Below are 25,438 nucleotides of genomic sequence, written 5' to 3' on the forward strand. Positions count from 1 at the left end.
CACACTCACACGGGCACACACACACACACACACACATCCCTAGAGAACATTCTGAGAAAATATGGTGCAAGCTTTGGCAGCAACTTGTGATGAAGGGGGTTGAGGTTCGAGGCTGGAAAGCATGAAGGTGATAAACCCCGACTGAGGGAGATATAAATTGTATTATTTATGCTAAAAGGTGGTTTTCAATATTAGTCCAGAACCAGGAAGACTTGGCAGAAATAGTTAGAACCCCCTAATTTCTGTGTTTTGTTTCACTGTTGTTCACATTTTTTAACCAAATGAGGTAGCTGGGCTATGCCTCAGTTAACTTTTACTTATTTAGCTGAAAATTTAAGCTAAGGCAGCAGCAAATGGAAGTGTAGCAAAAATCTCACTTTTTGAAAAATGCCTAAACAGAGGATTTTTAGAATAATATTCTGTCTTATACATGACAGATGGACTTCCCTGGTAGCTCAGCTGGTAAAGAATCTGCCTGCAATGCAGGAAACCCCGGTTTAATTCCTGGGTCAGGAAGATCCCCTGGAGAAGGGATAGACTACCCACTCTTGTATTCTTGGGCTTCCCTGATGGCTCAGATGGTAAAGAACCTCCCTGTAATGCCGGAGACCTGGGTTCAATCCCTAGGATGGGAAGATTCCCTGGAGGAGAGCATGGCAACCCACTGCTGTAACTCTTGCCTGAAGAATCCCCATGGACAGAGGAGCCTGGAGGACTACAGTCCATGGGGTCACCAAGAGTCGGACACGGCCGAGCGACTAAGCGCAGCACACAGCATACGTGATAGATGCATCTGTCCAAACCCACAGAACTCACGACACCAAGAGGGAAGCGTGAATCTGAACTGTGGACTTTGGGTGATGATGCATCAGTGTAGGTTCAACAACTGTAGCAAATGTGTAACGGGGGAGTCTGTGCATGTGTGGGGGCAGACGGCATTTCAGAAATCCCCTCAGTTTCACTGTGAACCTAAAACTGCTCTAGGAAAGTCTAAATAATATTTTTTTTTAAATGCCCAGCTTCCCTAAATCAATTGATCAAGTATATGCACAGAGTAGAGTTGACTGGTGAGCAAAGAGGAGGTGAGACACCGACCCCTCTGCGCAGCTGAAAATCCAAGCAGACCTCTCAGTCCGCTCTGCACACACACAGAACCTCTGCACCCATGGTTCTGTGTGCGTGGACTCAGCGTCTGTGGATTCACTACTGAAAAAGTCCACATATAAGTGAGCGTGCAGCGGAAACCCAGGTTCAGGGGTCAGCCATATACTCACATCACCACAATCCATTTTAGAGCATTTTAATTACCCCCAAAAGAAATCCTGCTGCTCTCAGCCATTGCTCCCTAATCCCCCGCCCATCCTCCCTCGCCCTCGACAACTACACTCTGTCTGCCTGCTCAAGACACTTAAAATAAATGGAATCACACCATATATGGTCCTTTGTGACCGGTTTCTTTCACTTAGCCTTATGTATTCAAGGTTCATCCACGACATAGCAGGTCTCAGTATTTCCTCTTATCAAATATTTTTTAAAGGTTTCTTATGGGAACCATTTTTTTTTTTTTAAGTTTTTACTGAATTTGTTACAATATTGCTTCTGTGTTATGTTTTGGCTTTTTGACCCCAAGGCATGTGGGATCTTATCTCCCTGAGCAGAGATCAAACAGCACTGGAAGGTGAAGTCTTAACTACTGGACTGCCAGACAAGCCGCTCATGAACTATTTATTGAGTGCCAGTTTTGTGCCAGGATCTAATCCGCACACTGGGGGGTGCAGTGAGAGTAAGATATAGTTCCTGCCCCCCCCCCGCCCCCGCAAGGAGCTTGACACCTGATTTAGAAGAGGATCCCTTGGGTACCGATCATAGCCTGCCATCACTTTGTGACACATCGCCTTGGTCTCTGTCACTCCACAGCAGCTGCTGTCCCCCTTTCCCGCACCTGAAAGGTAGCGGGTGGGCCCGAGGGCAAACCTTCTGTATGGTCTTCGGCCCCACCCACCTCCCAGATGCTTCCAAACAACCTGATGTAGTAAGCACCGCAAGGTTAGACTAGAAGGAACAGAACCCTCTAAAATCCACAGATTCTTACAAGTGTTGATATCCACCGGGCTTCCGGAGTGACCTTCCCTCAGCTGTGGTCAGAAGCTTACCGCCCCTCCCCATAACCACCACCACCACGAGACCCTCTTGTTCTTTAGAACTTCAGACCTTTCCATTTGAGCAGGGGGGAAGCATGGTGGCCGGTCCATGCTAATAGCCAGGAACGTGAAGGGATGGTGGGGACGCCAGAATGAACCGCAGAAGGGCCCAGGGCAAGCGTCAGGAGACGGGCTACAAAATTAGAGATGACTTCAGGACTCAAGCTTCGTGTCGACCCCGCCTCCCCTGCTCTGTTCTCTCCCCACCCCACTCCAGCTGCTGCGTGCATGTGTGTGTGTGGAAAAATCATATCCATCCCAGAATGTGCCCCTCTGACTGTCTGAGCTCTTCCCATCTCGTCCTGAAGGTCAGGATCCCAGCTTCCTCACACGCGAGCCCCTGCTTCTGACCAAAACTGTCAGTGGTGGGGTGGCGGGATGGCGAGGCCCCCCTCGGCCACGGCAGAGGCCGTGTCTGGAGCACGCGCTGGCCTCTCCCGTCCCACTGCTGGGCTCACGGTCTTCGTGGCCCCGAGGTGGGGACAGGCCGCGGGAGCAGGCGGCAGCCCCTGATGATGTGTGCGTAAAGGAATGTGACCCAGAAGCAGCTGTGCCCCAGAGCGCGGAGCAGCCCCACGTGCGCCGCTAACGGGCGGCGCCTCGGCCAGGCCTGGGGCGGAGGTGTGAGCCGGGAACACAGCTGGGGAGGAGCCAGCAGACCCCCTGCCGGCGCCGCCCGGAGCCCCGCGCCCGCCCCCGCTCCCGCAGGGTGGAGGTCGCTAAGTTACTGCATCCCTGAACGGCCAGCACCGCGTCTTCGTCTCCATCCTCCATGGACTGGGCGGCTTTCCTGATGGTTAAAAGCATTCAACTAGAGCCAAACTTCTTTTTTTTTTTTTAAATAAATGAGAGGCCACTTTTGATGGTATTTTAATACTACCTCTCCCCACCTTCAGGGAAGGCCCTTTTTATGTGTGTATGTCTGTAGGTGTGTATTTGGCTGCGCTGGGTCTTCATTGCTGTGTGAGGGCTTTCTCTAGTTGCATTGAGCAGAGGCCACTCTCTAGGTGCCGAACGCCGGTTCTCTTTGCGGGGCTTCTCTCGTTGCAGAGCGCGAGCTCTGGGGCTTCGGTAGTTGTGACTCACGCGGTCAATAGTAGAGGCGCGTGGGCTTAGGTGCCCTGAGGGCTGCAGAATCTTCCCGGACCAGGCATCGAACCTGTGTTCCCTGCATGGGCAGGTGAATTCTTTTTTTTCTTTTTCGCTTCTTTCATCCTTTCCCTTTTAAGTTACAAGAACAACCAACACACGTGCAGTCTAGAAATCCAAGAAATTTCAGAAAAGCCAGAAGAATATAGAAATTACAACACTTAGAATCAGGAGTCTTCCAACTAGTCAGCTTGTATCCATCCAGCACGGGTTCCTGGCATCCCAGTGCCTGGCTGTTGTGTTCAGGCAGTCCAGGCTTTGCTCTGAACACAATGGCAGGCAGATTCTTAACCACTGGACCACCAGGGAGATTCAAGCCAGAGCTCTTGAGTTCAAATCCTGGTTCCAGCTTATATCCTGGGGAAAATTATTTAATCTCTTTGAGCCACAGTTTCCTCATGTGTAAAGTGGGAATAATCATAGTTGCAGTAATTGAAGCCGCATATCACGTGATTAAAACAATGCCTGGCATAGAGCAAACAATTTTAGAAGCAGTGGTGTTAACCCTGACCTCTAAGAACACAGGCATCACAGGATTAGAAAGACCTGAGTGTCCACACCACCTGTGTCTATTGACTGCATGACCTTGAGGATCTCTCTTCTCTAAGCCCTGTTTGCCATGTCTGTAGAATGGGGCTAATAATTAAATCATAGGATGGCTATAAGATTTCAGCAAATATATATATATATATATGTAAATTGCTTAGCACATCATGGACATTGAGTAAATAATATTTTCTTGCTGTTAAAATAATGTTGTTATTATTATTACCAGATTTTTTTTTTTAAGCCAGTAAGAAGTCAGACAGAGAGAACAGACTTGCGATTGCCAGTGGGCAGGGATAGACTAAGAGTCTGGGGTTAGCAGATGCAAACTATTACATATAGAATGGATAAACAACGAGGTCCTACTGTATAGCACAGAGAACCGTATCCAATCTCCTGGGATAAACCATAATGGAAAAGAATATTAAAAGGAGAACATATGTGTACATGTATATGAATATATATGTATAACTGAATCACCCTGCTGTACAGCAGAAATTAGCACAACATTGGAAATGAACTGTCCTTCGAGGTGAAAAATAAGTGAGAAGTTCCTGGGTTCCCTGAGGCACTGCTTTCTGGCCTTCTTCCCCTTCACAACACTCAGAAAATAATGTGTAACAAAAAGCAGAGTAAAGACAAGACTGCCTGTGGTTAGCCTGCAGGCTCTGGCCTCCTCCCCACTGGGCCAGGGGGACCCTCACACCTGCAACCCATCCAAGGCTCATGTGACACGGGTGGGAAGCCTCGCCCCAAGGGTGGAGATTTAAAGTGGTTCTCCAACTTGAGAGTGCGTCAAACGGACCCGCAGAGCTTATTAAACGACAGATGGCCCAGGCCCCGTCCTCAGAGTTCAGTGGGTCTGAGACGGGGCTCAAGAATTCATGTTTCCTATAGGTTCTCAGGTGATGCTCACGGTCTGGGACCACTCTCTGAAAACCACTTTAGAGCTTTGCATGCCCATCCCATTCTGCCATTTTTTTTTTTTCATTTATTTTTATTAGTTGGAGGCTAATTACTTTACAGTATTGTAGTGGGTTTTGTTATACATTGACATGAATCAGCCATGGTTTTACATGTATTCCCCATCCCGATCCCCGCTCCCCCCCGCCCTCTCTACCTGCTCCCTCTGGGTCTTCCCAGTGCACCAGGCCCGAGCACTTGTCTCATGCATCCCACCTGGGCTGGTGATCTGTTTCACCCTAGATAATATACATGTTTTGATGCTGTTCTCTCGAAACATCCCACCCTCGCCTTCTCCCACAGAGTCCAAAAGTCTGTTCTGTACATCTGTGTCTCTTTTCCTGTTTTGCACATAGGGTTATCATTACCATCTTTCTAAATCCCATATATATGCATTAGTATGCTGTAATGTTCTTTATCTTTCTGGCTTACTTCACTCTGTATAATGGGCTCCAGTTTCATCCATCTCATTAGAACTGATTCAAATGAATTCTTTTTAATGGCTGAGTAATATTCCATGGTGTATATGTACCACATCTTCCTTATCCATTCGTCTGCTGATGGGCATCTAGGTTGCTTCCATGTCCTGGGTATTATAAACAGTGCTGCGATGAACATTGGGGTGCACGGGGTGGGGGGGGGGTGCCATTCTGCCATTTTAGAATTGATTAAATTCATAGGAATTGCATTTCCTTCTAACTCTTGTCATCTGAAACCCTATTTAACTCACTTCTCCCTCTCTGAAAGCCAAATTTCCTAGTCAGTAATATATGTTTAGTAGGAAGAGCTCTTTTGTCATGTTTATGTGCTGAGTACATACAGTGCTTTGAAAGCATATAGACTCCTAAAAAATCTAGAATGTCTTTATGCCCCTCGCCTGCAATATCATCCTGCAAAGATCTCCTCCCCAGGTCTGACCTGCCACCTGACAGTGTTCACTGTGGCCCCAAAGGTCTTTGACCCAAACAGAATACCCTTTCCCTCCCCATCCTTTCATTTACCAAATATTTACTGAGTGCCTCTTATGTGCCCGTCGTTGTGCTTGTGGGGGAGCTATGACAGTGAGCAGCACAGATGTGGTTCCAGCCCCCGAAGAACGTGCAAACTGAAAGAGAGGCAGACATTAAATAAATGAAAAGCCAAGTGCTACAGGGCTGTATAAGCAGGTTACCCAGCCTAACCTGGTAAATTAGGAGAAGCTTATCCATATGTCAGAGATGTTGAATCAGGGACCTGAAGGATCTGTAAGAGATGAACCTGCTCTGTCTTCTCTGCGTGTGCTTCATCGCTCAGTCGTGTCCAACTCTGCGACCCCCCTGGACTGTAGCTCGCCAGGCACTGCGCCTCTATCCATGGGATTCTCCAGGCAAGAATACTGGAGTGCTGTGCCCTCCTCCAGGGGATCTTCCCAACCCAGACCTAGAATCGAACCCAGGTCTCCCATACTGCAGGCAGATTCTTTACCACCTAAGCCACCAGGGAAGCCTGATGGTCTTGCAATAAGTCTTAGACCTATCAAGTACTAAGACATATTGTAAGGCCATCATGACAATGAAAGTCACTCAGTCGTGTCCGACCTTTGTGACCCCATGGACTATATAATCCATGGAATTCTCCAGGCCAGAATACTGGAGTGGGTAGCTGTTCCCTTCTCCAGCAGATCTTCCCAACCCAGGGATCCAACCCAGGTCTCCCGCATTTCAGGTGAATTGTTTACCGTCTGAACCACCAGGGAAGCCCAAGGCCATCATAATGCCCACTAAAAATCGGGACTTGCCATCTGTCTCTACGAGAATTAAGCCACTGCAGCAGCTGACCTTCAACACACCCTGAATGGGGTTCATTAGGAATGAGGCACTCTGTGTTCTGGGAAAAACTAGCAGAACAGGCCTTCAGATAGTTAGATATTCTCAAGAAAGGATTTTATGAGTCCAATCCTTGCCTCTCCTCATACCTCGAAAAGCATGAAAATCATTAATGGAGACACCTGCTCCTTGTGGCTAGCAGTAAACTTCACAAGACTAGCAGCAACTTTCTGCAAAAATGCATGCTTGATTGCATGTTCCCGCTTCACCAGAGTCAGTATATATTGAGCTTCCCCCCTACCTCTTCAGAGCAGTTTCTCAGAGCTGTCTGAGGTGCTGTCTCCCAGGTTGTAGTCCTCATTTTGCCCCAAATAAAACTTAACTCGCAACTTTTACATCATGCATTTTTTTCAGTTGACGTTTATCCTCTAGGATAAAATAAAATTAGATCACTACTTCAGACCATATGCAAAAGTCAGTTTCATATAGATTACAGAAAATCCACGAGTGCATGTGTGATCAGTCTTGTTCGACCCTTTTGCTGCCCTGTAGTCCACCAGGCTCCTCTGTCCATGAAATCTGCCAGGCAAGAATACTGGAGTAGTTTGCCATTTCCTCCTCCAGGGGATCTTCCTGACCCAGAGACTGAACCTAAGTCTCCTGCATTGGCAGGTGGATTATTTATCAACTGTGCCACCTGGGAAGGCTGGATTATAGACCTAAGTGTAAAATGCAAAGCTATAATACTCTTAAAAGAGATTAGAAGAAAATATTTTATTGCCACCGGCAGTTAAAAAATTCTTAAATGAGATAGAAATTCTTTAAGCCCAACCCCAATGGGCGAGGTTGATAAAGTGACCACAAAACTGCATTCACTTATTCAGCCATTCAGCCAGTGTTGAAGGAGAATGCCATCACCTGCTGCTGATGAAGGCGGTGAACAAAACAAAGCCCCTGCCCTCGTGGAGCAGACATTCTAGAGAAAGAAGTGTCTGCTGGGAAGCTCGAGCCCCCGATGGCAGACTGAACCCGGGCCACAACAGTGCAAGTGCAGAGCCCTCACCCGCCGGAGAGTGAGGATGAAAAACGTCTGTCAACAAAAGACACCATAAACAAAGCGGAAAGACGAGCCAGGGACTTGAAGAAGATATTTATTACCTATGTAACTAACAACAAACCAGTCTACAGAATATTTTTAGTCTCTAGAATTGTCTGTAAAGAACTCCTACAAGTGCAAAAGAAAAAGATGAATGACCTCAGTAGAAAAACAGTCCAAAGGTATGAAGAGCTAATACACAGAAGAGAAAACCCTAACAACTACCAAACATTCGGGCATATTTTCATGGCCAAACTCGCTAGTTAACAGGGAAATGCCAATTAAGTTGAGGTACCCCCTCAGAGTGATCAAATTGGCAAAAATTTTAAAGTGAGATAATGCAAGTGTTGGTGAGGACGTGGAACTGTGGGAACTCGCACACTCTGCTAGTGGGAGTGTAAATTGGCATAATCACTTGGAAGCAATTTGGGCAAATCTTAAAAAGTTCAAGAAATGAGAGGGCATATGTGTATACAGACAGCTGATTCACTTTGCCGTGCAGTAGAAATGAGCACAACTTTCTGAAGCAACTAATTCCAATAAAATTAAAAAAAGAAAAGGAAAATGTTTGGGAAGAAATTCCAGAAAGTTCTGAAAAACAAAACAAATTTGAATTTGCCATGTGCAGGGAACTAGTTACATAATATTAAAAAAAAAAGTTCACGAGGCGTGGCTGAGTCTAAGGAGACAGGCAGCATTATTTGTGAAAGCTTCCAGTGAAGTCCTCTGCCTATTGCCATGCAGTAGAAAGGATAAAGTGTCTCAGCTCCATTCCATGGAATTCTGTACAGCAGCTAAAATGCATACAAAGAGATGGGACTTCCCTGGTGGTCCAGTGGTTAAGAATCCACCTTCCATGCAAGGGATGCAGGTTTGATACCATGGGGATCCTACCGTGCCAAAGAGATAAGTTTTTTCTTAAATAATAAAGTGAATACATCAGCCCTGATATATCTCAAGATGATGAGTTACAAAAGGGTGCATAGAGCTTGAGAACAGGCAAGGCAAAGTTATATCACGTTTTAAGAATGTAAACATTTGTGTGAGTCAACAACAGTATGAAAGCACGCGGAGGGGTGCCAAGCCCAAGCCTCAGTGAATGAGTGACTGTAAGCCCTCAAGTTCCAGCGGGATCTCTGAGGAGGAAGGTAGAGGGAGGGTGTCCAGGTGTTCTAAACAGTATGTGTAATCGCTTACAAAGCTTTTACACATTGAAGCAAGGATGGCAAAATGTGAAGATTGGAGAGGAAGTTAGCTAGTGGGTACACAGATGTTTTTTCTGTTGCTCTGTGTAATTTTCTGAAATTTTAAATATTGTGTTTAAAATGGAAAAGGTGTGGATAAAAGAACACTTTGTGTGATTTCAATACCTTTAAACCATGAAGTTTTTCCACCTTGTTTTACGTCCCTGGATATGTTCCAGTGTCTCCTAGTTTATGACCTATGGTAACTTGAATTTATACCCTACTGTTATGTGAAAATTGTGGAACCTTTATGTTGAATTGGTCCATGGTGCTTCTCAGGTCTACTCCACCCTTCTACTTTTCTGTATTCATTCTATTAATTTTGAGAGTTTGATATTGAAACTCCAACTAAAAATCTTAATTTATCTGCTTAAAAAGTAGTTGTAATATATAGTGAAACTATACATAACTTTGATCTGTATTTTCCAAGCGTCCTGTAAATGTATTATCATGCTTTCGTAATTCAAAATATAAAAAAGAGAAAAACAAATAAAAGGAGGAGGGTGGGCAGGATTTAGGAAGGGAGCAGCGAGAGGGAAAGTCCATCTCGGGCAAGTGAGCACAGCCTGGAAAGAAGCCAGTGAGGACCTGGGTGCCCTGGGGGAGCCAGGGGGCCTGGAGTTTGAGGAGTTGGGGGGCTGGGAGAAGAAAGGAGGGCCTCACAGGCCATGCACTGGATGTGGGTTTTATCTTAAAAGCGTGGAACAGTTGCCCCCAACCCCAGCTATGAGGCTTCTGGGGAGAAACCAGGCTCATGGAGCCGAAGTGGCCAAGCGGGGCCTTCACGGTGTCTGCAGGGAAGAAGCAGGGTCCAGGCCCCCCCTGGGGGCGGCGGCTCTACAACAGTGGGAGAAGGGACAGCACCACCCCCGGCGGAAGTCACGGCCACGTCTCACCTGGAGCAGCTGCAGCTGGCCCAGGAGCTGTGACTAGAGTCAGAGCTGCCTGTGTTCGAATTACAGCTCTTTTGCTTCTAGCTTGAAAACCCTGGTCAAGTTTCTGAAGCCCTGTGTTCTCAGTGAAGATATCCATCAGTCTTACGTCAGAGGATTAACGGGAGAAGAAATGCAATGACGGATGCACAGCGCTGACCAAGCAAGCCCTCACTGGACGCCGTGTAGCTGTAATTGTTGCTGCTGCCCACAGCCTCTGGGTCCAGCTACTCAGGCACTGCAGGGCAGGAGGGTGTTGGGGCCCTTTGGAAGTGCAACCCAGAGCCCAGGGAGAGCCACGACCTGGACGCCCCACGCTGCTCGGAGGGCCTGGACTAGAAGCAGCTCGTGCAGCACAAGGGGGTCTCCAACGCAGCCCCACAGACGGCCAGCCCTACGGAGGTGTCGTAGGAAACCGTGGCAATACCTGGAGAAGGCAGCCAGGCTGTGGTTTCGCCCTCGCTCATGGCCCTGACATTAAGGCAGACGCCACAGAGGTGTCCCGGGATCCCAGACAGGCCTGGAGACGCCCTTCACCTTCACCCATGAACGACACGACTCATGGACCTCCCAGAGGAAGTGCAGGCATGGGAGGCTTCTAGCCAGCCCTGGCGCCCCCCAAAAAGTGGACTTGAAACAGGATAGCTCACTTCCGCCCGAGAGCCTGTGTCCGGTCAGGCACTGGCTGCACTTCCTCTGAGCTATATTTTTATTCGCTATTTTGAGCTCTTCCATCACCTGAAACCAGCTAGAACACACTTAGGGATGTCAGCTAACACTGATTTTGAGTGATTATTATGTATACCAGTACTATATAACAATAGAATAGACACAGCATATCACCATAATTGAATCTTCACCAGAATCCTGTGAATTGGGAACTAGAATTATCTCCTCTTTACAGATGAGGAAACTGAAGCTCCGAGAGAAAACATGACTTGCCGAGAAAAGGAAACTTGGGCAGGGAGTTCTAGAGCTGGGTGGGATTGGATCCCGCTGAATTGCAAAAAAAAAACCCAAACCAATACATCTTCTGCCACTTGACCAGGGATGCTGACCTTTAAGGGGGAATAGGAAGTTGGCAAGTCGCAGATTCAGGCTGAAAACTGTTGCTTCCTTGGCACCCACCTACCACCCAGCCAGCCAGCCTCCCCCAGCTGTTGGAAGTCAGCATGGGAGGGCGAGAACAGCCAGCCCCCTCGGGACGGGCTCAGACCCTGCCAAGCGCTCTTTTCTTTCTCCACTCCAGCCGCTGCCCTGGACTCCACCCTCCACATGTTTCTGCTCAGAGCCAGCCTGAACGCGAGTGCCTCTCCTTCTCCCCCAGAGCCCCATCTCTCCAGCCCCAAGGCCGGCCTGCCAGGGTCCCTGCCGACCCAGTGGATCAGTACGACTCTGGTTGGCAGCCGCTCCCTGCTGGCTCCGCCTCAGAGCCGGAGCGGGGCCCCTCTCCTCCAGGTGTCAGGAGCAGCTGGCACGCTGGTAGAAGGCCTCCGGCAGGAAGGCGTGCTGAGCCAGGAAACTCCTCCTCCTGACCCTCAAGGGGATGGGGCCAAGTTCGAGTTCAGGGTGAAGCCGCTGTCGGTGGGGTGAAGGGCCTACAGCGTGGGGTCATCACAGTCACCAAAGGCAGAGACAGAGCCGCAGCCTCCTGCCTGCCTCTCCCCACAGTTGTGAGATCCCGGTGCCAGATGCCCAGGACTCTCATGCGTCAGAGCGCTAGTCTGGAGATGGATGGTGTAGCATTCGATGTTTCTAAAAGCGCCTTTTCGTGAGGTTTTTCAACAGCAAACTCTTCCCCAGTGAGAACCAGCGTTACCAGAAGCTGTTGGTTCTCTCCGCCCTGGGGATGCCATTCTGTCAGAGCTAGAAGCAGCCCACTCAGACTCTGGGGAAGTATTCCGCTTGAATATCTCCAGCAACAGGCAGCTCACTCACTCACAAAGCAGCCACAATCGCAGAGCCAGGCGTCTTCCAGTCTCTGGAGCCGGTCTCCCAGAGCCCTGTGACGTCTCCCTCAGAGGCAGCCCTTCAAGAGTCACAGCCCAGTGTCACTTCCCCCTTCATCCTCTCTTCCCACTGAAAGATCTAAAGGTAGTCGTTGGCCCGACATCCTGATTTGCAGACTCCACCTCGCCGACCCCCTGTTCCGTGACTCTAGCTCATCCCTCTTAAATAAACCACCCAGAGCCGAACGTAGTGCCCAGATGTCACCTTGCCAGGAGAAAAGAAAAGGGTACCGCACCTCTTACTTAAGTGTTCACAATTTCCCTCTCATTCAACTAATACTGGCTGAGGGCCTACTGTGTGCCCCCCCCCCCCCTCACTGGCCCCTGAGTCAGGCAACAAGCAGAGAGACAGCTGGGTAGACCACACAGTCCTGGGGCTGGGACAGACCCGAACAGCGTGACAAGGTCCCAGGGCAGGGAGGCCTACTATCACCATGCCAACGGGGTGCTCTGAGGCTGCACCTCGAAGAGTGAGGAGGCGTCAGTCAGGTCGGCGAGGAGAGGGATGTGGAGGACAGGAGGCAGGGAAGGCTGACGGGTCTGCAATGCTGGAGCATCTCGGGGGACACTGACTGGGGCCTCCTGTGAGTCCAGAAAGGTGAGCGGAGGCCCAGGGCAGGGCATACAGGCTCATAAGCCAGGATAAGGATGGCAGACGTTGCTCTAAGGCCAAGGGGAAGCCCATAAAGGGTTTAAAACAGAGTTGTAAAACAGTCAAATTTGCGTTTTTAAAAAGGTCTTTCTGGGAGGGAGGAGAGGGTGAGATGAATGGAGACAGTAGCATGGAAGCATATATACTACCCTGTGTAAAACAGATGAAAAGTGAAAGTGAAAGGCACTCAGACGAGTTCAACTCATTGCGACCCCAGGCCAGGGGATCTTCCCAACCCAGGGATTGAACCCAGGTCTCCTGCATTACAGGTGATTCTTTACCAGCCGAGTCACAAGGGAGGCCCAATAGCCAATGGGAATTTGCTGTAGGACTCAGGAAACTCAAACCAGGGCTCTCTGACCAGCGAGAGGGGTGGGATGGGGAGGGAGGCAGGGGGAAAATTCAAGGAGGAGGGGACACGGGTAAACCTAACTGTGGTGTTGGAGAAGACTCTTGAGAGTCCTTTGGACTGCAAGGAGATCCAACCAGTCCATCCTAAAGGAGATCAGTCCTGGGTGTTCATTGGAAGGACTGAGGCTGAAGCTGAAACTCCAATACTTTGGCCACCTGATGTGAAGAGCTGACTCATTGGAAAAGACCCTGATGTTGGGGAAGATTGAAGGCAGGAGGAGAAGGGGACGACAGAGGATGAGATGGTTGAATGGCATCACTGACTCAATGGATGTAAGTTTGGGTAAACTTCAGGAGTTGGTGATGGACAGGGAGGCCTGGCATGCTGCAGTCTATGGGGTTGCAAAGAGTCAGACACGACTGAGCGACTGAACTGAACTGATGGCTGATTCATGTTGATGTTTGGCAGAAACCAACACAATATTGTAAAGCCATTATCCTTCATTTAAAAATAAATTAATTAAAAAAATAAAATAAAAAGCCTTTTTGACCACAGTATGGATATCCAATTAAAAGGAGGCAAAAATGTTACCGGAAACCATCCAATAGAAGGTCGTCCAGTTGTCCTGGAAGAGGAGGTGGAGGTGGGCATAGATGAGGGTCGTGGAAGTGGAAAAGAGTAGATGGATTCCAGAGAAATGTCTGGAACAGGACTGATTGGACCGGGTGATTGGCTGATACGTGGCGGGCAAGGGAGGGAGTTTCCCGGATGTCAGGAGGACGCCCAGGCTTCTGGCTGAGCAGACTCGGAGCATGGCTGTCAATGACAGCTGAGACCCAACTGGCTTCTCTGGCAGCCAGGCCCACTGCTTGCAGTCGAGAAAACCTACACGCACGTGCTGCTAGGTTCCAGCCACCTGTCCCTCAGAGAGAAAGCCTCTGCACCGCCTGCCTCCCCCAACTAGCCCCATCCACGCGTCAGCCCTCCGAGGAGCAGGGGTCAAAGCAGAGCGCACGCCGGGCTGGCCTGCTTCACCCTGACACCTCCGAGGGCTGTGCCTCTCTCTTCCCCAGCTGCCCATCTCAGAAGAGGGAGCTGGCATTCACAGTCAAGCGTGGCTGCTGACGGAGCACGGCGGCCAGTTCTGGGGCCGGAAGGGCGGGCCCTCTGCAGCCGACAGTCCTGGCTGTGGCTGAGAAGGGGAGATGCTTACGGCAGTTGGCCTGGCAGCCCTGGCGTGGCCAGGAGCAGGCCGATCAGCAAGAATGACCACTTCTGGAATTAGACGGGGCTGATGATTGTGCAGTTTTGTGAACCTACTGCACTGTGCACTCCTAAAGGATAAGTCTTATGGTATTGGAGTTACATTGCAATGCAGCTCTTCCTTGACTTGCAAGGGGGTTATGTCCTGATAAAATCTAAGTTGAAAATATCAAGTCAAGAATGCTCTGACTACCAGACCTACCAGAGATCATGCCTTAGCCCAGCCCTACCTCAACTGCACTCAGAATACTTGCATCAGCCCACAGTTGGACAACATCATCTACCCCAAAGCCTGTTTTGTCAAAAAGTGTTGAATCTTGCATGTAATTGATTGAACGCGGTACTCCAAGTGAAAACAGAACGGTTGTCCATGTCCCACCCTCGTGACTGCACAGCCAAGTAGGAGCTGCCCCTGCCCAGCATCACAGGGGAATACGTATCTTGCATCGCTGGGCCAGGGAAGGGTCAAAATTCAAAGTACGGTTTTTACTAAATTCTTCTCGCTTTCGCACCATCATCAGTAAAGTCATAAAACCTAAGCTGACCTGTCGTTAAGATGGGGACCGTTTGTATGAAATAAGTGAATAAATAGGTGAAGAGAGAAATGTTTGGACTTCTCTGATGGTCCAGGGGTTGACTCCGAGCTGCCACTGCGGAGGGCATGGGTTCGATCCCTGGTTGGGGAAGTTCTGCATGCTTGTAGCGTGGCCAAAAAAAGAGAGAGAGAGAAAGAGAAATAGTAAAGGGAGGTAACTGCTATAAACAGGAGCACCAGGTCCCAGGTTGATGATAAACAAGAGGAGCCAAGTAACATCTTCAAAGGCTTTGGTTCCCCTTCGTGGTTTCCTGCTTGGGGATGTTCTCAGCCCAGGGCTCTTCCCTAGTAATTAACTTCAGGCCATTCTGGTTCTTGGCTGTGCCGGGATTAGGGCAGGAAGGGGAGGGCACTGCCTTCTCTCCTCAGGGGGCCTTTCCCTCCCCCTGGGGGGTTGGGGACATTGGGTGCTCCCCGGGACTCTGGAAAAATGTACTCTCCCTCTGCAGTTTGGGGTGTCTCTGTCACCCCAGCCTCTCTCTCTCTGCCCTCTCTCTGCCTCTCTTACCCCTCTGACCCCATCCAGATGCCAGAATCCGGGCCTTGCACCCTCTCTCATCCCTTTCGCCTGCCCGTTCTGCTCAGGTTATAAGGAAAGAGGCAAATACTTGGCATCACCGATGCAACGGACATGAACTTGGGCAAACTCCAGGAGATGGTGAGGGACAGAGAGGCATGGCGGGCTGCAGTCCACAGGGTCGTAAAGAGTCGGTGCCACTGGGTAACTGAACAACAGCTACTTGGCCTAAGTCTCTGCATTTGGGCCCGGGAGCCTCCGCCAGAAGGACTAGGGCGCCCTCCTGTGGCCACTGGCAGCATTGCTTATTCCCACTCTGGCCCTGAATTTTTTTTTCTAGAGGGAATTTTAACGTTGAATTGTGGCAGTTCAGTTCAGTTCAGTCACTCAGTCGTGTCCGACTCTTTGCGACCCCATGGACTGCAGCACGCCATGCCTGCCTGTCCACCACAAACTCCCGGAGTTTACTCAATCTCATGTCCATTGAGTCGGTGATGCCATCCAACCATCTCATCCTCTGTCGTCCCCTTCTCCTCCTGCCTTCAATCTTTCCCAGCATCAGGGTCTTCTGGTAGAGGAGGTAGGTTTTTTCTTCCGCAAGAGATACATGAGAAACAATTAAGGTCCTAAGATATAGATGAGAAGAAGAAAAGTTAGGTAGATAATAAACTAAGAAATAAAATGCAGGTGTTTATATCCTGTGAAAGAAAGAAAGTGAAGTTGCTCAGTCATGTCCAACTCTGTGACCCCATGGACTGTAGCCTCCCAGGCTCCTCCGTTCATGTCCTGTATCTTTATTTTAAAAGAGGTGGTGAGACCTAGTAGGAAGCAAGTCCATGACATGAAGAGCAAATTTACCAGCTGTGCGACCTTATTAAGCTGACTTCTCTGAGACTTAGTCTCTTTACCTGTAAAATGGAATAATCACAACACCTCTCATAGGATTGTTGTGGGATAAAATTTAATTGTTATTGTTCAGTCACTCATTCATGTCCGACTCTTTGTGACCCCATGGACTGCAGCACACCAGGCTTCCCTGTCTGTCACTATCTCCTGAAGTTTGCTCAAACTCATGTCCGTCGAGTCGGTGATGGCATCCAACCATCTCATCCTCTGTTGTCCCTTCTCCTGCCTTCAATCTTTCCCAGCATCAGGGTCTTTTCCAATGAGTCAGCCCTTTGCATCAGGTGGCCAAAGTATTGGAGTTTCAGCTTCAGCATCAGTCCTTTCAATGAATATTCAGGGTTGATTTCCTTTAGGAATGACTGGTTTGATCTCCCTGCTGTCCAAGGGACTCTCAAAATTTAATTAACATAAGTTAAATACCTTGTGACTCAGGGCTTCCCTCGTAGCTCAGTTGGCAAAGAATGTGCCTGCAATGCAGGAGACCCAGGTTTGATTCCTGGATTGGGAAGATCCCTTGGAGAAGGAAATGGCAACCCACTCCAGTATTCTTGCCTAGAGAATCCCATGGACAGAGGAGCCTGGCAGGCTAATGTCCATGGGGTCTCAAAGAGTCAGATATAACTTAGCAACTAAACCACCACAGGTCCATCCAAATACCTTGTTCGGTGCCTACGATGAATTAAGGACTCAGTAAATACTGCCTATTTCTATTGTTACCGTTATTACACCTGGAGACTAGATGTAGGAACCATTTCTCTCTTCAGGGAGACCTGAAGCCAGGCCAGCTGCCTCGCACAATCCCAGGGGCACCGTCCACATCATAAGTCTCTCTAAAGCCCCTTCCCCAGAGGTGAGCAATGCCTGCAGTCTCTGGAGCTGATCCCGTCGCCAGTCTGGGGACTCTGACCCAGTGAGGTGGAGAGAGAATTTGAAAAACCCCCGAGACAGCAAAATAAGTTGGTTTTTTGGTGGTGGTTTGCTTGTTTGTTTAAGGAAAGATAGGGCCCAGTCAGAAACAGATTGGGGAGGGGGATAGGAATTCCCTGATGGTCTGGTGGTTAGGACTTTACACTCCTACTACAGGGGACATAGGTTCGATCCCTGGTCAGGAAACGCAGATTCCCACATGCCGCGTGGCTGGAAAAAAGAGAAAAGAAACAGGTTGGGGGCCCGGCTGCCCGTCAGTAGATGAGCTTGGCACCCTGCCTGGCACAAGGATGGAGCCGGCAAGTGCTCATTTCCTTCCCTTCCTGTCCTGTCTCCGGCGAGGCCCTGGGCAGAGTATGAACGCGGCTTCGCTCCGCGCCCTCTAGTGGTCACGTGGTGTTCTTCCTGCGCGAAGCCGGGAGCGGCCACCCTGTGGGCGTGGTCAGCGTGCGGGAGCAGCGGCCGCCGCGGCGCCCCTGGAGGGGGCGTGTCCCTTGACCCCCTCAAGGGCAGACCCCAGGCTGTACCCCCGGCCCTCGGTGCCGCCTGTGCCCCACGATGGAGGTGCCTGCGGCCCGTCTGGCCCTTGGTCGCCTATTAAATCTCGGGGCACTTGCCAAGACCTTTTAAACCTCTTGGCAGTTCTTTTTGCCTTTGCTGATCAGCTGTATTTATTCTGAACTAAATGGTCCTCGCTGCAGGATGAAAGGATTTACTGCTGAAGGATATGAAAAGAAATCCTGGCGGCATTACAGTGGCACCCCCCTCCTTGCCACCCCCTCCCCGCAGCCCATGTTCCATCCACTCGCTGGTGCCACAGAGACTGAAGCGGGAGCCTGCCCCCCCACCCCAGTTCAGTTTGGTGGCAGAGCCCAGCTAACGGGGAAGTGCGGTGACAGGGAGCAGCTTGTCTGGGGGAGCCGTCTCCCCAGCGTATTGCTGTCCCAAGGGAGATTGGAGCCCCAGGAAGGGCTCACCCCAACACCCCTCCATCACACGCACGCGCACACACACGCACGCACTCTCATATTCGCTTTCTCTCTCTGCCCCTCAGGATCGTGCTCATGGACGATGCCATGGACTGCTTGATGTCTTTCTCAGACTTCCTTTTTGCCTTCCAGATCCAGTTTTACTACTCAGGTGAGAGTCTTCCCGGCCCCAGTGGCTCCTGTCGGGACCTCACTCCCCGTCTGGCCCTGGGCCCTGCCGTCTGCGTGTCTGGCCCGCACGTTTCTGCACCTCCTTCCTGCGTGGCGGGCTTCCCCGCGGGCCGCCCCGCAGGATGTCCCGTTGTCGCCGGTGGTCACACGACTCGCTCAGCCTCCTCATGGCTCAGAAAACCACGGCGCTTCCCGCCAGCAGGGGGACACATCAGCTTAAGTGATAACCGCGGCCACACCACCACCAACACACGCTCGTACGGTGTGCCGGGCCCAGCGCTAGGCACCTTCATCCTCACCGCGGCGCTGAGAGGCAGGCGGTCTTTTTAAGAGAGAAGCGGACAGAGGGGAGCTGCCAACGCGCCGGGCTGCCGGGCGGTGGAGCCCAGGCCTGACCGGAGGGCCCGCCGCACCGCGCGCGCTCAGCCCCTCGGCCGTGTCAGCGGGGCCGGAGGTCTTTCCCGGGGCCCGACGCAGACGTGTGAGCGCACAGCTCCTCATCAGCGCACGCCGGTCCTCTCTCACGCTGCCCCTCGCCCCCCGGGTCCCCAGCAAGCAGCGGCTGCGCCCTGCAATCCCAGGTGGAATAAAAATGGCTGACCAGATGCCAACGCCCCCCGGCTCACACGCGGCGACGTCGGATGGGGTGCTGGGCCCTGAAACTGCTGACTGTGTCCATAAGCAAACTTGTTTCAAACAGGCTCTTCCAGGAAACAGAGGGCTGGCTGTCCTTGGAGCCTGCCCGCGGCCTTCCTGCCAGCGGGTGGCCCCGGCCTCACTCGGGCGCCACTTCTTGTGCTCTTGATGGTGGCCCCAGGGCCCGGGCGGCAGGGGCTGCAGTCTAGGGTCTCGCCACCTGCTCTCAGCAGCTCCGGGCGTCCACTGCCCATTTCTCTGAGGCTCCTGGGCCCTGGAGAAGGAGCAGCCGCGTGTGGAGACCCAGTTCCCCTCACCGTGTGTCTGGGCTCTCTCCTCACAGCGGCCCCCCAGAACAGGGCAGCCATGGGGAGGTGGGCCTTTAAGTCGGCTCCTTGGGCTCAGCAACTAACACCTGAAAACTAGTTCAGCTGTTTAATAAATCAGCAGCTCATAAGCTTTCTCTCCTGCCGGGGTATTTCCAACCTGCTTCTCTTAGAGAGGCAGGTGGCCTGACAAGAGGGGTTTGCCAGCAGGAATGTGTACCTGTTCACCTTTTACATTTTTCAAAAATATTTATAGCGTTTTCTATGCACCAGGCACCGAGCTGGGTGCTGGGTGTGGGAAAGGCTGACACGGCATGGTTCAGGCCTGTGGGCAAGGTCTGCCACTCCAGCAAGGAGACAAAGCGAACCAGTCACAGAAACGCCCTCACTGGATAAGCGTCCCAGAGGAGTCTGGGGTGCCTGAAAGCATGTAATGGGGTCTCGCCTGGTCTAGGAAGAACCTCCAGAGGAGGGGACGTGCGAGCTGAGACACACACGCATGTCATCCCTCATGAGCTAGGTGGTCACAGGAGGCCGAGGGCCCCTGCTCCCCAGACGCCGTGCGTTGAGGACTCACTGGGGAGCTGAGCTGACCGGCAGAGAGAAGGGGGCCCTTGGTGAGGGGACCCAGGGCATCCTCCCCGCCTGACCCGCGCCCCTCCGCCCTGTACGCAGAGTTCCTGGAGAGCGTGGCCGCCATCTACCAGGACCTGCTGTCGGGCAAGAACCCGAACACGGTGATCGTGCCCACGTCGTCCAGCGGGCAGCACCGCCAGCGGCCTTCCGTGGGCGAGGCCGGCACGCTGGAGGGCGTGGAGGCCGCGCTGTTCTACCAGTGCCTGGAGAACCTGTGTGACCGGCACAAGTACAGGTGAGGCCCCGCCTCAACCCCCCGTGGCTGTAGGCTGCGGCCCCCCGCTCGGATCTCCAGCAGGCTGTTCTGAGGGCCCGAGGCTCCTAGGCCCTTGACGGTCATCGTATTGAATGTAAATCAGCGCCATTTGCCCCCAGTCCAGGCTGATGATTGGCAGACTTCCCAGGTGGCTCACGGGGGCGGATTGCTTCCATTTGGGCAAGACCAGATGTTATTGACCAGCTTGGGCCCCTTCTTCTTGCTGGGAGATAGATTGGTCTTGACTTTTTAGAGAGAAGGAGAAAAATATCCACTGTGCGCAAAATTCACCCTACAGAAAAAGAAGGCAGCTGTCCTGTGTAGCTGTCCTGAAGTCCCCTTGGGGACAGAGCAGCCAGCTTGTGTCTCCTCTGAGAGGAGGCATCGCCCAGCACCTGTTCCCCATCCCCCACCCCTGCCAGTGAAGCAGTGATCAGTGAACATGCCAGCCTTTCTGTCCACAGTCAAGGCCTTGCTCCGAGAGTTCTGCCAGGCTCCACAGGGCCTTAAGGTTCCCAGGGCAGGCAGGTCCCTTGGTTTTCGCCCTCCTGAGGGCTTCCCAGGTGGCACTAGTGGTAAAGAATCTGCCTGCCAAGGCAGGAGACGCAAGAGATGCAGTTTCGATTCCCAGGTCGGGAAAATCCCCTGGAGGAGGAAATGGCAACCCACTCCAGTATTCCTGCCTGGAGAATCCCATGGACAGAGGAGCCTGGTGGGCTCCAGGCCACGGGGTCCCAAAGAGTCAGACCTGACTTAGCGACTGAACACACCCTCCTAAGCCTTAAGGTCTGGATGAAAAGAAGGCGTAAGACTTAACTAGTGTTTGAATCTGTGTTCTCCCATCTAGCTGCCCACCCCCGGCGCTGGTCAAAGAGGTCCTCAGCAATGTTCAGAGACTGACCTTCTACGGCTTCCTCGTGGCCCTCTCAAAGCATCACGGGATCAACCAAGCCCTAGGTAAGCCGGAGTCGGCTGCCTCCGCCCTGACGTCGGAAAGCCACGTAGGAGCCAATTGTCGGTAGACAGAGTCCCCACAGGGGATGCAGATTTGCCAGGTCTGCCTTGACTTCTAAGGGCCAGACTCTGAGGCCTCCCCTGCTCCTGTGCTGATGGACGGCCTCCCCCACCCGGGTCCTGCGCCGACATGAAGCAGCCTCCCCGGGGCAGAGGCGTGCCCAGCACCCCCGCTCCCCCACCCGTAGGATCCCCGGCTCTGCTCTGGGCACTGGCCTGCAGGTTGGGCAGACACAGACGATTTAATCACTGGCTCCAGAGCTTATGTATCAAAGAGACTTGAACCCCACTTGTAAGCAAGACAAAGGTGTGTCTCAGGAGACCTTTTTTTTCCCATCTGGGGGAAAAAAAAATCTTACTAGTCTGAAAGGGAGTGGGAAAAAAGGGCAGTGGTGGATGGAGGCCGGCTCCGGCCCAGTTTTTCCTGTCCATTGTTTCATCCTCACTGGTCCACCTTCCCTTCCCACCTTCCTCCGCCCCCTCCCGCACCTGCTGCCCTCCCGGGGAGGGGCCACCAGGCTGACCTCACCACCCACAGAGCTTGAGAGTGTTCTTATTTTTTAAACAAGAAAGAGCGCATCTGCCTGCTCTTTTTTTAGATTATTTTTTGGCTACACTGGGTCTCTGTCGCAGCGAGCAGTCTTTCTCTAATTGTGGCAAGCTGGGGTGCCTCTCAAGTTGTGGTGCACGGGCTTCCCATGGCGGTGGCTTCTCCTGTTGCGGCATGCCAGCTCTAGGGCAAGTGGCCTTGAGTAGTTGTGGAGCATGGACCTTAGTTACCCGACCAGCGATGGAGCTCACGTCCCCTGCAGTGCTGAACCAGTGGGAGACGGGAAGAAGCATAGGGTCTCTGTCCTCACCTGCATCTCCCGTGTATGGAAAAGAGACCTGAGCTACCCCAGGTGCAGCCAGCTGTGGAGGGGGGCTGTCCTGTTCCCTTAGTCCTGAAGGCAACACACATACACGCACGCACTGACACACACACGAGGGTTCCATCCAACACAGTGTGATCACCACTAACTTAGAACCAAAGGCGCCAGGAAGCATCATCTGAAAAGGTCAGGAACTGAAGTAGAGCCAGATGGACAATTTTAAGGTCGAGGCTTTCCAGGGACCAGCACTGTTAACTAGCTTCTGACCAGCAGGGCAGCTCTTTTCTCTTACGTTTGAGGGTAAGAATCTATCTGCAGACTCCAGCTCTACCTTCCCTCCCACTGTTAACAGCCCCAGGAGGCACCCTGGACCCCTCCTCTCTCCTTTCCCGATGTCGGACAATGACTGCCTTCGTTTGTAGCAGGGGAAACCTGCTGAGTGATATCAGAGAAGGGACAGCGCCCCTCCTGGCGACTTGCGGCTGAGCGAGGAGAGCCAGGTCTCATCCTGACCCGGCCTTCCCTTCTTGCCCTGGGACCCTCCCAGAGGAGCTGAGACAGCCTTTTTTACCATTCTGTCCCCAAAGTGGAATCCCCCTGATTTGGAGGCACAAAACTAAGCAACTTCTGGCCTTTGGGGCCTTGGCCATGTCCTGTGTCTCTGGCTCCTTTTCAGCTCAGTACCTGGGCCCTCAGGAAAGGACGAAACCCTCGGCACCAGCTCATGCATGAGTGCTAAGTCACTTCAGCCGTTGTTGTCTGACTCTTTGCAGCCCCAGGACTGTAGCTCACCAGGCTCCTCGGTTCAAGGGATTCTCCAGGCAAGAATACTGGAGTGGGTTACCATTTCCTTCTCCAGGGGATCTTGCTGACCCAGAGATCAAACCCGTGTCTGTCTCGTCTCCTGCACTGGCAGGCGGGTTCTTTGCCAGTAGCACCACCTCACAACATACCATCCGGTCTTGGAAGAAGCTCATTCTGTTTGTGCAGTGACCTTGAATTTGGGGGCTGTCTCGTAGTTATGATCGGGGAGGGTATGCAGGGGGGCTCACTAAATTTCTCCAGCGGCACCTAGGGCTTACTGCTCCCAGAGCAGATCTTAAACCTCTGTTCCCTGAATCTTCCAGATCAGCTCTCCCAGGGTCGACACTGCAGGTAGACATGACGATGAGGGGCACAGAGGCAGCTACTGGGCAGGGCACTGTCTGGCTGAAGCCTGGGTGGAGGACCCTCGCGTTAAGTTCTGTGCCCCCAATTATTTCCTAGGAGCCTTGCCCGACAAAGGGGACCTGATGCACGACCCAGCCATGGACGAGGAGCTGGAGCGGCTGTAAGTGTTGGGTGGGAAGATGCTGCCCCCTTGTGGGCACCAAGCCTCAGTCGGATCAGACCCGACTCGGGCCACACAGCACCTGTCCGTCGGTCAGAGGGGTTGGGGGCCGGCGGAGGCCCGAGGCGGCTGCTCTTTGAATCCTTTGGGGAGGCAGCCCGTGGTCTCACTCACACGCCAGAGTGAGTGAAGGGTCCTAGTCTCTGGACACAAGGCACCTTGCTCCCTCGGGTGTCTCCCCTTCTTCAGGCTGGCGCAGATCCCAGGCCTGGTCACCTCGGTCACTGCCGGTCCAGAGGGCAGCTGCCTGCCTCCCCGCACCCCTCCCCGGGTTGGCTCCCCCTGGAGACCCCTCCATCTTGCCCGCAAAGTGGATGCAGAGAGCGATGGCTCCACTGAAGAGACAGATGAGTCCGAGACTTGAGGAGTCAGAAGGGTCTTGTCTACAGCACAGGACCCAGCTCTGGGTCCAGTTCCCAGCTCCCCACCCACTCACCTCTTCACCCGTTCTCCAACCCCTGGGACTCCAGGCATCTCCTCTCCCACCCCCGTGCAGAGCTGCCCTCTACTGGTGAAAAAGCCAAGTGACAGCCCCAGCCCAGAGACCCGCCAGAGAAGTTCTGATGATCAGCCCAGCTAAGCAGTGACCCTAGAAAGCCTACCTAAACAGCCTACTTTCTCCTGTCAGTCAGCTTTTCACCAGGCCCCAAGCTGAGGGCAGACTGAGCTGAGGCCACGGGAAGGGTGACTTTGGTTTTACCCTTCTGCTGACCATCCCCATCTCCTCACAGCAATTCCAGGAACCATGCAGGGCCTTCCATGGTCAAGGGTGACACCCAGTGATGCAAGTATTAGGAGGATATAGCCATGGTAGCCTACTAGAGGACTAGCCACTAGCCATAAGGTGGAGAAGGGTGGGCAAAAAGAAATTTCACTTTCAGAAACCGCTTCAAGTCTCCTCTGTGTCTAACAGTTAAATGTGTGAAATGAATAAAGTCCCTTGTGTCTGGTAAGTGGTGAGTCTAAAGCCATGAGACGGGTGAAGGGAAGGGGTGAGTTTGAGGTTTTGGTGCCAAGTTCCAGCTTTTTCTGGCAGGACTGGGAAGTTGGGGGACAGACAACCACTCAAGCCTGGAGACCTGCTTCAGATCATGAGTAAAGAGGGACTCACTACCTGCACATGATCTCTGCCTTTCATGGGAAAGGTGGTCACAGCTGGACAGAGCTTTCAGGATCAAGCTCAGATGGTTCAAGGCCAGGTGCCCATAACTTGAGAGACTGGCCACGAAGGGTTGCCATTGCAGTCTTTTAACCCATTTCATTAAACATTTTCTAAGCACCTGCTCAGGGGTGCAGCTATGAACAAGACAGGCGGAGGAGTTACCAGCTTCCAGCCAAAGCTGGACAGTAAGATGTGTGGCCTGCAACTTCCAGCAAGTAAAACTCACCCTAGGACCCAAGCAGAGCAGGCTTCCTCCTCTGAAGCCGCCGGGCACCCACATTTTCCTAGGCTCATCCCTACCCAGACCAGCACCCCCTGGAGAGTTCCAAGACTGGCTCCCATAGCTCTGCCTGCCCAGGGCCAGAAGTTCCAGGCCACGGGGCGAGGGCTCAGGGATCTCCAGCCTCCAGCTGACTGGGAGCCGCGCAAAGCCGCTGGCTGCCTCAGTCACCTGGGGGGCCTGTGTACAAGGCACACGACCACACCCCTCCAGCCTGGGGGCAGGACACAGAAATGTCTTTATGAACACCTCCCGAGGGTTCCAAAACTTCTGATTACTCCACACTTGGGACATCACTGGCTTAGAGCCTCATGGCTCCTTCCACCCATCCATTCTCATCACCCATCTCCCAGACCAGTGGTTTACAACTGCCAAAGGTGGTACAGAGATGTTCCAGGAGTCCCATTTGGGGGAGCTGCCAGGCCATGGTTTACATGCACACATGCACGCTCAGGATTCCATTAAGGTCTTTTTTCCTAACTCCCCTGAGAGAGACACACACACACAATCTCGCTCTCTCCCCCTACCATCCCTGAGACACCCGCCCCC

The 25,438-nt window shown here is 52.2% G+C and overlaps 1 protein-coding gene across 1 annotated transcript in view; it reads left to right on the forward strand.

The window, feature by feature from the left end:
- The window catches only part of CSTPP1 (centriolar satellite-associated tubulin polyglutamylase complex regulator 1), a 198,913-nt gene extending 174,579 nt beyond the window's left edge, over positions 1 to 24,334 (forward strand). Inside the window, exons 5-9 of the mRNA XM_061153098.1 lie at positions 18,212 to 18,297; positions 19,955 to 20,150; positions 21,019 to 21,128; positions 23,324 to 23,387; positions 23,637 to 24,334. Of these exons, the coding sequence (XP_061009081.1) occupies positions 18,212 to 18,297; positions 19,955 to 20,150; positions 21,019 to 21,128; positions 23,324 to 23,387; positions 23,637 to 23,811 (631 nt within the window). The 3' untranslated portion in view covers positions 23,812 to 24,334. The remainder of the gene's footprint in view (positions 1 to 18,211; positions 18,298 to 19,954; positions 20,151 to 21,018; positions 21,129 to 23,323; positions 23,388 to 23,636) is intronic.
- Positions 24,335 to 25,438: the final 1,104 nt, after the last annotated feature.

Source organism: Dama dama, chromosome 1, assembly GCF_033118175.1.
Source record: "Dama dama isolate Ldn47 chromosome 1, ASM3311817v1, whole genome shotgun sequence".
NCBI classification, from domain to species: Eukaryota; Metazoa; Chordata; class Mammalia; order Artiodactyla; family Cervidae; genus Dama; species Dama dama.